This window comes from Cetorhinus maximus, chromosome 11, assembly GCF_964194155.1.
Source record: "Cetorhinus maximus chromosome 11, sCetMax3.hap1.1, whole genome shotgun sequence".
NCBI classification, from domain to species: domain Eukaryota; kingdom Metazoa; phylum Chordata; class Chondrichthyes; order Lamniformes; family Cetorhinidae; genus Cetorhinus; species Cetorhinus maximus.
In genome coordinates, this window is record NC_135889.1 from 110,396,462 (window position 1) to 110,410,613 (window position 14,152).

At 44.1% G+C, this 14,152-nt stretch overlaps 1 protein-coding gene across 5 annotated transcripts; it reads right to left on the reverse strand.

Moving 5' to 3' along the window:
* Positions 1–2,816: 2,816 nt before the first annotated feature.
* tmem177 (transmembrane protein 177) lies at positions 2,817–13,952 on the reverse strand. Of its 5 annotated transcripts, XM_078552595.1 has the most exons (4): positions 13,831–13,911; positions 10,258–10,475; positions 8,312–8,420; positions 2,817–6,347 (listed from the first exon to the last, which is right to left on the reverse strand). In XM_078552595.1, exon 4 carries the CDS (start codon positions 6,316–6,318, stop codon positions 5,383–5,385), a length of 936 nt encoding a protein of 311 aa, XP_078408721.1. In that variant the 5' UTR covers positions 6,319–6,347; positions 8,312–8,420; positions 10,258–10,475; positions 13,831–13,911; the 3' UTR covers positions 2,817–5,382. The 5 variants fall into 5 exon arrangements, with proteins under 5 accessions (XP_078408721.1, XP_078408723.1, XP_078408722.1 ...); XM_078552597.1 differs by lacking the exon at positions 8,312–8,420; XM_078552596.1 differs by lacking the exon at positions 10,258–10,475 and having other exon boundaries at positions 13,831–13,899.
* Between the last annotated feature and the right edge of the window lie 200 nt (positions 13,953–14,152).

A 14,152-nucleotide genomic window follows, 5' to 3' on the forward strand; every position in this document is an offset into this window, starting at 1 on the left:
ACGGGGCCAATTTTAATTTTCTTCATTGGCAAAAAAAACTGATGGTAATGGATCAAGCACCTGTTTCTCACCATGGAAAGATATAGAGAGTGGTACATAACAAATGGATTGATCAGCTACCGCCAGTCTTGCACCCATGTTCAAATTATCCAGCTGGTGCCCCTTAAAATGTTATCCCGAGACAGTGAAAGATGCTGGGCAAATGCAAGGTGTTTTTTGCCCTTTGTGGAGTTAGGAAAAACAAGAGTTCCACAGGGAAACTGCAGGTAGCTGCAGGCCCATACATATGCCCCCAACATTCGCTACCCCTCACCCCACCAGGGCCTCGATTGGCATTGCAGCCCCCACTAAATTGGTGCAGAGGAAACTGGCGAGATTTCTCAGGACCGCCAATAGGTACATGGAGCTTAATGTGATTAATCAGATGAGGCTCCTTGGACCTATGGATTCTAAAGCGCTGTGAGCCCACCATCCATTTGAGGCTCCAAAATGAATTTTCCTACATCATGCATACTAAGTTCAGCACATAATGGCGGCTTTAGCTACTCACCTGTGCTATTACTTTTCAGCCTATGAGGCTGTGGCAGAGGAACAAAGCTGGCCTATATTGAGGAAATTTTCAATTGCCATCGACTTGGGGAGGGGGTGAAGTTAGGATAATTAATTTAGCATGGTCGCAGGATTGGATTTGGCAAAAGTCCCAGGAAATAATGATGTAGCCTGAATAATGTTGTCAATGAATGAAATGCTGCAGCTATGTTAATCCAGTGGTGTAAATTGTTTTTTTTAAAAAAAAATACATTCATGGGGTGCAAGCCTTGCTGCCAAAGATAACACTTATTGTCCATTCCAATTTGTCCTTGAAAAGGTGATGGTGAGCTATATTCTGGAACTCCTGCAATCATTGTGGTGAAGGTACTCCCACAATGATGTTAGGTAAGGGGTTTTAGAATTTTGACCCAGTGACAATGAAGGAATGGAAAAATAAATTTCCAAGTCAGGATGGTGTGTGGCTCAAAGAGGAACTTGCAGGTGGCGGTGTTCCCACGTCCTAGTGCCCGTGTTCTTCCAGGTGTTCGCAGGTCGTGGACTTGGGAGCTGCTGCCAAAGGAGGAAATTATAAGCCAAAGTACACCAATGTTGTTTGGTGGTATAAAAAAATTAAAATTGTTGTTAGGGAAAAAGATCAGTTTATGTACACCAGTGATAAACAATTACGCCCCTGAAATTCTGAGGGCAAATCCTATTCTCAGTAAAACGGGGCAGAAGCCATTCAGGCAGTTTTCTGCTTCAACGTTGACCCCCATCCCATCCTTGAATTCTACAGGCCTTTTCTGTTCAACTGTCAGCTCCCATTTAACATACGTTAAAAATAAGGCCTTTGGCACTGCAGCCATGAATTTATAGGTGTTCCGCCCACAAAAGGTTGTGTTATAAGAAATACAAGGTATAGCTGCTGCCGAGGTTGGCCGAGACTGTCAAAAGTGAGGAGTTTTGAGCCTGAAGATTACTGAAAGTTCAAAATTAAATACTGTATTTGGGAACAATTTTTTGGAGGGATAACTTTTGGGCTCAGTTTGGACTTGGCTCTGACTACCTGTGGACATCAGAGACCTCTGAACTCCAACCCCCACATTTCAACAGTAGGGATGACGTACATTTGTCAGAGAAGTTTAGGGACAAAATTCCAGAGTAGAGGGCCCAGGCGACTGCCTGGCATCAGAACACAAATGATAACTGAACTCTTCTCTTCTATTTTCCTTAACTCTCTGAGGCCTGAACTGATAATCCAGAGAATGAGTTTAAATCCCACCACAGGAGTTTGAGAACTTGAACTGTTACAAAACATACAGTATTGAAATAAAAAACTAATGTCAGCAAAAGTGACCAAGTGAAATTATTGGATTGTCATAAAGGCCCAGCTGTTTCCTTAATATATCTTGGGGAAGGGAACCTACTTGTTCTCACCTAATCCAGCCTATAAAGTACTCCAGGTCCGTGCAAACGTCCCTCTGAAGCAGCCTAACAAACCACCCAGTTGTCAGGATAACTGGGATGGACAAGACATGCCAGCCTTTGGACTGTGCTTGCACAGCCCGAGAATGCAGTTGTGAGCTCTTTAGTCCCTTCTTTGGCTAACAGTGCCAATTGCTCCAATGGAAGCAGTTCTCAGAGGCGATATAAAATGACATGAGCCATCCGGTATCTTGATTTGGCCATGAACTCAGAGCATACGTGCAAAGATGGACTTGAAAGAAGTGGCTAGTGAGATAGTTGATTCACTTTTAATTTTCCAAAATTCCCGAGAATTGGGGAAGGTTCCATTAGATTGGTAAATAACAAATATAACTCCTTTATTCAAAACTCCTTTATTAGCGAGACTTGCTAAGGCTAGGCTCCAATTTCCACTTCGAAAATGACTGTTTTTAGGCAAGATCTGCACTCCATCTACAATGGTTAAGCAAATGAGGTGACTCACAAAATCTCTGGTGGGTTCAGGTCTGTAGAGCAACAACAGGCACAAATTTGGCACAGCTCATTGTTTGGAATTCTGGGGCTTGCATTCTTGGCCTAGTGCTCTGTCTAAGCAACAGAACTATACTCATTGATGGTCCACCTTCGAGTTTGTATTACTTTAGATATTGTTTCTACATAATTAATACATAATGGCAGTGCCCCTTTTCAAAACAGTCTGCTGGTATAAATCAAGTCCTACTCATCTTGCAAATACAACTAATCAATTTTCTACAGGGCGAGTTTTGGTGGCTAAATGCACTGGCCTTTCAATGAGACATGGGGTCCAATACAGCTCAGAGTGCTAGAAAAAGCAATTCTTTATTTTATACAAACCATTGCAGTCAGCATAAAAGTTATGGAAGACAGTCAGTTATAATTTATGCAAATAAAAAGTGCAACAAGAGAAAGAGAGCCGGCCCTGTGGAAGCATCCCAAAACATTCCTTTTTAAAAAAAAAATACAGATTGTTCAGACAGGATGCACATGTTGCATTTCCAACATTTTAATGATTTTAACTGTGGAGTGTAGCACTTTCAATAACGAAATGCACATGTCTGTGAAACCTTCAACGATCAGCACAATGAGAACTCAAGGTAGGAAGAATCAAGTTTGAAGCACTTCCTATCAGACCGCAGAGGTTTTAAAACATGCCTTGTTAGCACCTGTAAAAATCACAAAGTCCATTCAGCCTCCTAACACCCAGCTGGTACTTATACACTGGGCCCTTATTTAATGTGAACACTTATTTTCAATAATTTTGGAAGTCTCAAACTTTGGGTCAACTAACAAGGCAGCCAATTTCTTTTCTCTTCCTGCATTTACATTCCTGATTCATGTGTACTGTTTGATTTCAAAATCATCTTAAATATCAAATGTCATGGAAAATTGGGCAAGTTAATACTTCATAATGTTCCCATCCTCACTAACTACCCAGATCCATCCTATTGCTGGATTTCTGATACTGAGAATGATGTGTTCCAGCCACACACAATATGCCTTTCTGCACTCTAGTTACTTCATCAATATGAATGGAGATCCTTTTTGGATAAGCTTTGCCCACTGGCAATCAGACTGTAGAAATTCACCCTTCTAGGCAAATTCAAGAGTTGGCTATCAATTAAGGCTGGCATTCAAATTCAGCTCTTTTAGTTACAATTGTTTTCATTGTTTTAACCCACAATGCTTAATTGGGGATTTCTGATAGATCTTCAACACCTAACAAAAACGTTCCCTTACTAATCAATGTAAGAGGGCAAGAAGGAAAGCTTTGCTGACAGATTTAAGTCTACATGTTCCAAAAGACCATAGCCAGAACTTTGCGCTCCCCCACCGGAGGGTTTTAGGCAGGTGGGGGGGGGTGGTTGGTGGAAACACATGAAGTTGAAGGGACGGGATTCCCTCCTGCTTCCCGCCTGTCCCGCTCATAGTGATTTTATGTTGGGGCAGTCAAGCCCTCGGACAGGAAACTCAACCTTGTCCCAAGGGCCGTTTCCTGCCCAGCCTCAATTTTTAGGCTGGCAGGAGGATTGAAGCTGCGTAGGGGAAGGCTGAAAATCATCAGAGTTACATCTCAGGCAGGAAGCAGCAGGTGACCTCTCCTCCTCACCCCAGCCTCTTCCCTGAGGCCATGATCGACCCCTTCACCACCCCCCCAAGGTCTTCCCTATTCTCCCTGCCCCAGGACCCCTTGAACTTACCTGGGCCTCCAGTGCTCAGCCTTAGTCTTGGGGTGTCCTCCTGAATTTCTTTAGCCAACTGCAGCACTGTCGCAGCAGGGGCTGGAGAGCTAATGGCCAATCAGATGGGCAGAAGTTCCGCCTGCAGCCACTTAATGCTCATTCGAGCACGAAACAGCTGCGGGGCACTTGGAGTCGGTGGGGATGTGTTCCCCACTGACTTTTCGGATGAAGGCAGGAGAGCCCCCGCCATCCAAAAAACTCAGGCCTGTGTAAAATCATCACACTGATGGATTAGTAACATGAGAAAAATTAATAGATTTCTTCTTGGTCACCAAAAGGCAAAAAAAAAAACCCAACACTCCAGAATACCAGCCTGTCTGTTTCTTGCTTTTCGTATAATGTGTTTACATTTCATGAAATCAGATTAATGTACTTCTCTGCTATAAAAGTGAATGCCGTAGGTTTCAGCAACACAACTGGTGGCAAGTCGCAAAACCACCAGCGAGTCTGACATTATTATTAATCACTGTACCGGCTCACTTCAATGTAAAGTGCAGGGACAGAGCTTGCTGACTACAAAATTGTAGTGATGCTGGGAGATGGCACGGAGATACTTCTCTTTTAAGAAAGCGGTGGGGGGGGGGGGAAGAGGAGGAGAAAGCAAAACTGATCCAGAGGAACACAAAAACTAGGGATGAGAGCAAAGTGAAATTGAAGAGAATTCACTGACCCATGATACTTATGCAAATAAATACCATCAGATCATTTATTTTCTTTCATGGAATGTGGGTGTCGCTGGCAAGGCCAGCATTTGTTGCCCATCCCTAACTGCCCTCAAGAAGGTGGTGCTGAGCCACCTTCTTGGACTGCTGCAGTCCATCTGCTGCAGGTACACCCACAGTACTGTGAGTTCCAGGATTTTGACCCAGCAATAATGAAGAAATGGCAACGTAGTTCCAAGTCAGGATGGAAAGTAGCTTGGAGGGGAACTTGCAGATAGTGGTTCTCCCACGCGTCTGCTGCTCTTGTCCTTCTAGGTACTGATTGAGGGTTTGGAAGGTGATGTTGAAAGAGCTTTGATGAGTTGCTGCAGTGCATCTTGTATATGGTACACACTGCTGTTACTGTACATTTGTGGTGGAGAAAGTAAATGTCTAAGTTGATAGATGAGGTGCCATACACTAGTTTACATCCAGCAATCTTTCAGAGTATTTTCAATCATCTCTTTTCTGGAAGTATATGGAGCATGTTTTAGTCTGAACCAGTGTTTTGGGAACAGGTTTCCATTTGTTGCATACATTTCCACTCCTTTTTTGCCCAGCAGAGAACGAAACGTTCTATTTCGTGCAAGTACTTTATCATAAAACTCAATGCCTCCCTCCGCATAGTTCTTTGATATTGTAGCTGTGTGGCGGTCTGATTTGTAGTCAAGCCAGTGACTAACTGCATCAGAAAGAAGAAAATAACCCACAAGTCCTATTGCTGCTACAGACAGGTTATAAAAGCCACGTAATAATAGAGGGCCAGAGTAAAGGCCAAGGGCTTGTTTTGCTGCCAGCCCAGTCAGATATGTGCCTGCTAAACAGGCTGATCCTACCAGTGAATGAATGATGGGGCTATTACTCTGCAAATATATAATCTCTCTTGCAATGGCAAACTTCTGTGCGTCAGATGAGAAGGTGAGGGATTCTCGGAGGGCTTTTCCAACCTCACTGTCCCACTTGACGTCCCTGCCATTGATCATGACAATTCGATTAGTTATCCCTTTCCCTTCGTCATCTGTGCTATTGAAATTGGCAGGGATGCCAATGATGGCACCAGCTGGTAACCAAGGAACGCCCGCACTCACTGGCTGAAAGCTGAAGGCAGCAAACGCTGTGTAATTCTGTGTTGAATCCACTCCGGCATCTTTAAGCACCTCTTGGAAAGTATCCTGCAACTTGTCTGAAAGCTGAGCAGGGACTCCTCTTGTCCAAGCTTGGTACAACTTTCCATATGTCCGCTGGGGGAAAACATGACAGAAGGCATTGGCAACAAACAGCCCTCCACAGGAAACAGCCAGCAATTTTATTCTATGCTTGCTGGCAAATACAGTAAGTTTCCTTACAAACCGACTTGCCATCACCCAAATGTATATAGGAACTTGTCTACCTGTAAGAGAAAATATAATATTCAGCCATGGGCTAGTGCATATACCAAATACTTTAAATAAAAAATTCAAAATTTAAAACCATTAAACTAGGGGAGAAAAACAAAGCCATTCTTAAGTAACACTTTCCTGTAATTTCCTACCTTTATGGCTTTCAGTCTAGCTCACAATTAAAATAAATTTGAGCCACAGTATCAGTAAAAATGCTGGGAGCAATTAGCTGCAGACACATTCTGGCAGATCTTTGGCAACTGCATTTTTTACTCTGTCAAACAAGATGATGCACGATTTTACTTGTTCAAGATGCTGAGAGGATGTTTCCCCTCATAGGTTAGAACTAAAGACACTTTAAAAATAAGGGGTCTCCTATTTATGACTGAGATGAAAGGTGCCTGGATAGGCACCTCAAGTGTTGTAACCTGCAGGTCTAAGGATCAAATGCTGGAAAGTGGGATTAGGCTGGGCGGCTCATTTTTTGGCCGCGCAAACACAATGGGCCAAGTGGCCTCTTTTTGTGCTGTAAACTTTCTATGATTCATAAGGTGAATCTTTCACTCTCAGAGGGTCGTTAGTCTGTGGAATTCTCTTCCCCAGAGAACAGTGGATGCAGGGTCATCGAATCTTTTTAGGGCTGAGTTGGATAGATTCTTGATTGACAAGGCAGTCAAAGGTTATCAGGGGTACATGGGAAAGTGGAATTTGAAACACAAACCAATCAGTCATGATCTTTTCAAATGGTGGGGCAGGCTCCAAGGGCTGAATGACCTACTCCTGCTCCTAATTCATGTTTGTAAGACAACTCGCTCATTCCAGGTATCAATCTAGTAAGCTTTTTCTGAACTGCCACCAATGCATTTACATCTACCCTTAAATAAGGAGACCAAAATTGCAAACAGTATTCGAGATGCGGTCTCAACAATGCCCTGCATAACTAAGCATAGCATCCTTACTTTTACGTTCAATTCCTCTCGTAATAAAGGATAGCATTCCTTTAGCCTTCTTAATTACTTGCTGTACCTGCATATTAACCTTTTGTGTCTCGTGCACTAGAACACCTAGATCCTTCTGCACCTCGGAATCCTGCAATCGTTCTCTGTTTAAGTAATACCCTGCATTTTTATTCTTCCTACCAAAGTGAACAACTTCACATTTTCCCACATTATATATGTCTGTTTGATGCAGGGAAAGAAAAAATACAACTGCAGTTCCATTTCCACAAACAGGCAGTGATTTGCCATTTTTCTAGTTGTATGTGGATGAATATCCTCAAAAAATCCTTTACACTGCTTGTAGTAGCTACACCCAGTTTGGCACAGATTTACGACTTGAAAATTAGGAAAAAAAAAGTAGCTGCTCAAAACTATCGGCGGACATGGAGGCCAACAAATAGAACTCAGTGCATATGTTCAAAGTCACAAATATCTACTCCTGGTCAGCCTACCACTGTAAACTTGAGCTAATCCAAAAATCTGCTGCCTGCATTTGAACTCGGACCATGCCCCCGACCCTTGTGCTCACTGACCGAGTTACTCATGGTTAAGTAACGCCTCAGTTTTAAAATTCTCATCCTAGTTTTCAAATCCCTCCCATCTCTGTAATTTCCTCCTAAAACAACTCCCGCTCCTTGTGCTTATAAAATTCTAGCCTCTTGAGCATCCCTGATTTGAATCACTCCACTATTGATGACCATGCCTTCAATGGCCTAGGTCCTAAGTTCTAAAATTCCCAACTCTCTCCACCACTCAAAATATTCCTTAAAACCTACCTCTTTGACAAAGCTTTTGGTCATTTAATCATCTCCTTACGTGGTTTGATGTCAAATTTTGTTTCATAACGCTCCTGTGAAGCATCTTGGGATCTTTCATTACATTTAAGGCACAAGTTATTATTGCTCCAGTCTGCAATGCTCTGTTTCCCTGATTAAAGCTTTGCAAGGAGCCAGTATAACTTGGCATGGTCCACTTACGCTTTAGAGGAATGCAGGGAGTGTTACAGCACAGAAGCAGGCCATTCGGCCTATCGTGTCCATGCCAGCTGAAAAAGAAATATCCAGTCTAATCCCTTGGTTTGTAGCCCTATAGGTTATGACACCACAAATGCATATGCAAGCTTTAAATGCAATGAGTATTTCTCCCTCTACCACCCGTTCAGCCAGTGAATTCCACACATCACCACACCACATCCCGCCTCCCCCCACCCACCCAACACTCTGGGTGAAAAATAATTCCTCAGCGCCCTCTAACCCTTCCACCAATTACTCTAAATCTATGATAAAAGCAAAATACTGCGGATGCTCAAAATCTAGAACAAAAACAAAAAATACCTGGAAAAACTCAGCAGGTCTGACAGCATCTGCGGAGAGGGATACAGTTAACCTTTCGAGTCTGAATGACTCTTCACCAGAACTAAGGAAAAATAGAAAAGGGATGAAATATAAGCTGGTTTAAGTGGGGGGGGTGAGACAGATAGAGCTGGATAGAGGGCCAGTGATAGGTGGAGATTGCCAAAAGATGTCATAGACAAAAGGACAAAGAGGTGTTGACGGTGGTGCTATTAGCTAAGAAATGTGCTAATGGGGACATTAAGGGTAGAAAGCAGGACGAGCAAGGGACAGGTAGCCCTAGTGGAGGTGGGGTGGGGGATCGAAATAGGCTAAATGGTAGAGAAAAACCAATGGATGGAAATACATCCTTCCTATCCTTCCCTCAAGACCTCTCAGTTCTTTTTTTACACTCAAATAGGTCTCCCCTCAGTGTCCTCTATTCCAAAGAAAACAAAGCCCAGCTCATCCAATCTTTTCTCACAGCCAAAATTCTCCATTCCTGGCGACACCCTCAAATCTCCTCTGTACCCATTCTAGTGTGATCACATCCTTCCTGTAATGCTGTAACCAGAATTGTCCACAGTACGCTAGTTGTGATTTAACAAGCATTTTACACAGTTCTCCCTGCTCTTTTATTCAAGGGTTGGCCAATAAAAGGAAAGTAACTCGTATTGCTTCTTGACCATCTCATCTACCTGGCCTGCTACCATCAGCTATCTGTAGACATACACACCAAAGTCCCTTTGTTCCTCCACACTTTTCATAGTCCTACCATTTATTGTGTATTCCATTAGCATGTTTGTCCTCCTGAAATGCATTACCTCACAGTTCTCGGGGTTCAACCCCATTGCCCACTTTTCTGCCCAACTGGCAGTCCATTGGTGGCTTCCTGTTGTCTATGATTTTCTTCCTTACTATCAACCACACAGCCAATTTTCATGTTATTTGTATGCTGGTTTAGTCTAAATCATTAATCACTTCTGCCCAAATGCACTAAATTACTGCCAATAGTATAATTGTACCACAATGGGACAGTTACATTATCACTTCTGCATCAATGTGAAGTGCATCAGAAATCAATCTACAAAGAACTGACAGCATCTGTCAAGTTAATTCCACTAAAGCCAAGTTATGTGAAACCACCTCAATGGAATGGATCTGCACCACTTAGATGAAACTATAGCCTAGTGAGAAGTCAAGGATGGTTTCATAGCTCTAGGCCAACATTAAAATGTAATTGAAGACTAGGGGAAGGGAATTGGGATCTGCCAGCTCATCATCACATACAGGCAATGATAGTAAACTATTACCTATAGGATAACCAACTCATAGACATTGAATCATGTGGACTGCCCAGCCCACTAGGGAGCAGTCAGGATGCGTTTAAAATGTGCAGTGAGCTGAGGACATATTGCATTCATGTCTGCTGTGCAGTCAGAGAGCTTACTTAGTCTGGGACTTCACATTTCCAGAGACAGTTTTAATCCCCTGGATATTACAAGACTGAATACATTTTTAAAAAAAATGTTATTCACAGAATGTGGGGAATCACTGTCAAGGCCAGTATTTATTGACCATCACTAACTGACCTTAAGAAAATGGTGGTGGGCCATGTTCTTGAACCACTGCAGTTCTGTGTTGAAAGTACTCCTACAGTGCCTTTAGGGAGTTCCAGGTTTTGGCCCAGTAACAACAGAGGAGCTGCGACATAGTTCCAAGTCAGGATGGTGTGTGACTTGGAGGGGAACTTGCAAGTGGTGGTGCTCCCATGCCTATAATTGGGAAGAGGATTCTGGAACCTGGAGCACTGACAAACACATTTATACTGTGGTTACAGACCTAGTCAGGTTTGAAACCAGTCCTCCTAAAATAAATGCAGCTGTGGGCTTTATGAATGAGAGATTTTATATGACTATGTTTTGGAATGCTCTGTCTCTGGAATTCAAAGTAAAATGGAGGAATGAAGAGAGTCATCTGATCTGCTAGGAGTTCCACCTGACAACAAACTTGTGTGGCTTGGTTACCATGAGGGAGGGCGGGCCAGGTCAGAGGCGATCAGAACCTACATGCTGTATTTCACACCTGAAATCAAAGGCAAGAGCAGCTGGGCTGATTGCAAACGGACTTTCGGTCTCTGAAATTTTGGATAGAGTGAGAGAGACAGGTCTCAGAGACAGAAGGCCGCAGCCAGTGCAGATAAATGGGTCATTCTCAGGATGGCGGGCTGTTACTAGTGGGGTACTGCAAGGATCAGTGCTAGGACCACAGCTGTTTGCAATCTATATAAATGATTTGGATGCGAGGACCAATTGTAATATTTCCAAATTTGCTGATGCCACCAAAGTGTAAATTGTGAAGAGGCTGCAAGGAGGCTTCAAGCAGACTTGGACGCCCAAAGTGAATGGGCTAAAACATGGCAGATGGAATATAATGTGAATAAGTGTGAAGTTATTCCCTTTGGTAGAAAAAACACAAAGGCAGAATATTTCTTAAATGGTGGGAGGTTCAGAAGTGCAGATGTACAAAGGGAGCTGGGTTTCCTTGTTCATGAGTCACTAAAAGTTAGCATGCAGGTGCAGCAAGCACATGGTATGTTGGTCTTCATCGCAAGGGGATTTGAGCATAGGAGTAAAGAAGTCCTGCTGCAGTTGTATAAAACCTTGGTGAGACCGCACCTAGAGCACCGTGTACAGTTTTGGTCCCTAAGGAGGGATATACTCACCAGAGGGAGTGAAATGGAAGTCACCAGCGTTTTGAAGAATGAGGGCTTAACTCACTGAAACTTACAAAATTCTTAAAGGGCGTGACAGGGTGGATGTAAATAATATGTTTCCTCTGGCTGGTGAGTCTAAAACCAGGGGACATAATCTCAGGATAAGGGGTAGGCCATTTAAGACTGAGATGAGGAGGAATTTCTTCACTCATAAGGTGGTGCATCTTTGGAATTCTCTACCCCAGAAGGCTGTGGAAGCTCAATTATTGAGCATGTTCAAGGCAGGAATACATAGATTTCTGGAAACTAATGATATCAAGGGATAAGGAGATAGTGCAGGAAAGTGGTATTGGGATAGATGTTCAGCCATGATCTAATTGAATGGCAGAGCAGGCATGATGGCCTGAATAGCCTACTCCTGTTCCTATGTACCTATGTGCAGTCAGCAGAGTGGAGAAGCCAGAGCCTCCTTGGCAAGGTACCAGGCAGAATGCAGGTGGGAGAGATGGTGGTCTCTGGTCAAATAAATGCATCCTGTGGCATTCTAAAGGCTCTGAAAGACTTGCCCTGCTGAGGCCAGGGGCAAAAATCGCCAGAGTGGACTTTACTTCTGGTAGTGCTTTCAGGAATTTTCAAAGCAGGAGGAAAGCACCTTTTGACAGTCACAGGACATTATAACTTGGCAAAGTAGGGAGACATAAACCCATTGGAATCTGGGAGTGGCTGTGAATGGTTTCCTATAAAGACTGCAGTTGGAAGGATATGCATGGGGTTATTGATCACATTAAAACATTAATAAGGGCAATCTTTTCCTAAACTACCTATTTATTTAACCTAACATTTAAGGGTATTAGTTGCCTACTAAGTAATGTTTAGTCAATGTTGCTTTTAGTTGGTTTCTTACAGCAAAAGTCTTAAAGATTGAGATCTTGTACAGTTCCTTTAAATTGGTCAATAGGAATTGCAATATCATTTTAAAAGTTCTTGATCTCGATGGAGAGCTTCACTTTCCACATCCAACTGCAATTCGGAGATCGAAAGCTCATGTGTGTTGACAGCCCCTCGAGCCAGTTCCACAATTCGATTAGATCACGCTTGATCTGTATCTCAACTCCATTTCTCCATCTACACATCATACCCATTGATCCCCTAACCTAACAAAAGTCTATCAAACTCAGGCCTGAAAGCTCCAATTATCCTTGCATCCACAACCTTTTGAGAGAGTTCCAAATTTCTACTACCCATTGTGTGTATGCGTTTGTGGGTGTGTGTGGAGGGGGGAGTGGGAGGACAAACATCTCCTGATTTCACTCCTAAATATCCCCACTCAATTTTAAGGTCATGTCCCCTTGCTTTTCATTTCTTCACCATAGTTTCTCCATATCTACTATTCACATTTGAAACAGCTCAATCAAATCACACTTCAATCTTGTTTTTATTACTGGCTCATGGGACCCGGGGTCACTGACAAGACCAGCATTTATTGCCCATCCTAATTGCCCTTGAGAAGGTGGTAGTGAGCTGCCTCCTTGAACCACTGCATTCCACCTTGTGCAGGTACACCCTCAGTGCTGTTAAGAAGGGATTCCCAGGATTTTGACCCAGTGGTGAATGGACGGGCAATACAGTTCAAAGTCAGGATGGTGCAGGGTGACCAAAGTTTCCATAAAATACAGGATCATACCTTATTTGCACCATTCATCCTAAGTTGCCTCCATCTGGGACGCTGTTAGTCATGTATTCTGCATCAGTGAAATTTGTGCATGCACTGCATGTATCACGATCTCCTCCCAGCAGCTTGGCACCAGCAACTGATACACATTCCCCACCACCCCTTACAGTCGTGGCACCCCCCAACAGGTTCAGGCCGATTCCAAAGCATCCCTTAAATTTTTCACCAGGAGTTGGTTACCCCCAGGGTGATGTGTGGCTTGGAGGGGAACATGCAGGTGGTGGTGTTCCCATGCATCTGCTACCCTTGCCCTTCTGGGTGGCAGAGGTCGAGGATGCGGTGGAAGGAGGCCTTAGCGATAGACTCAAGCCTAGTCTTCGCCGCCTGTCATCGGGGCAATTGGAACCCCAGCATCATCCCTCTGGGCGGACCTGCACTGCGCCAGCTGCAGCTTTAACTCCAGGCCCCAGTCCATAAAAGGAGCGCGGGGACCCAAACGAGCTCCTTGGGAGACACGCATTCATGAACGGAGAAGTTTTTTTTCTTCAAAAACGAGCGGCACCGGGTGCAGCAAAACCAGACCCAGGGCTGGTGTCCCGGGACCTCTGGGGCCTAGTCGGCATCTACAGCCTGAGCCCACCCACCCAGAGACCGAGACTGACTCACTGAACACCCGGGCCTGAGACACCACACTATCAAACAACCTGATCGTTACCCACATTCTCACCCCCACGCAACCCCCCCCCCCAAAACACTAATTTGCTTTCCCCTTTTTACCTCCGGCTCCAGGAAACCGCACAAGCAGACTCACGTCGCAACACGGTCCACTTTACGCTACTTCCCAGCAGCAGGAGCCGTTGCTCTCGAAATACGGCAGGATTTAGGTCACGTGCGCCCCCTCCCCCCCTCCTCCGCGCCGCCATCTTTGTGAGGTCAGAGGCTGGTGAACGAGAGGTCGGGTCAATGAGCAGCCATCTTTCTAAGGACAAGAGCCAACCAGTGCGAGGGTGGCTCGATGAGCGGCCATCTTTGTAAAGTCGATGGCCAACGAACGAGATGGTGCCTCAATGAGCGGCCATCTTTGTAAGGTAAAGTCCAT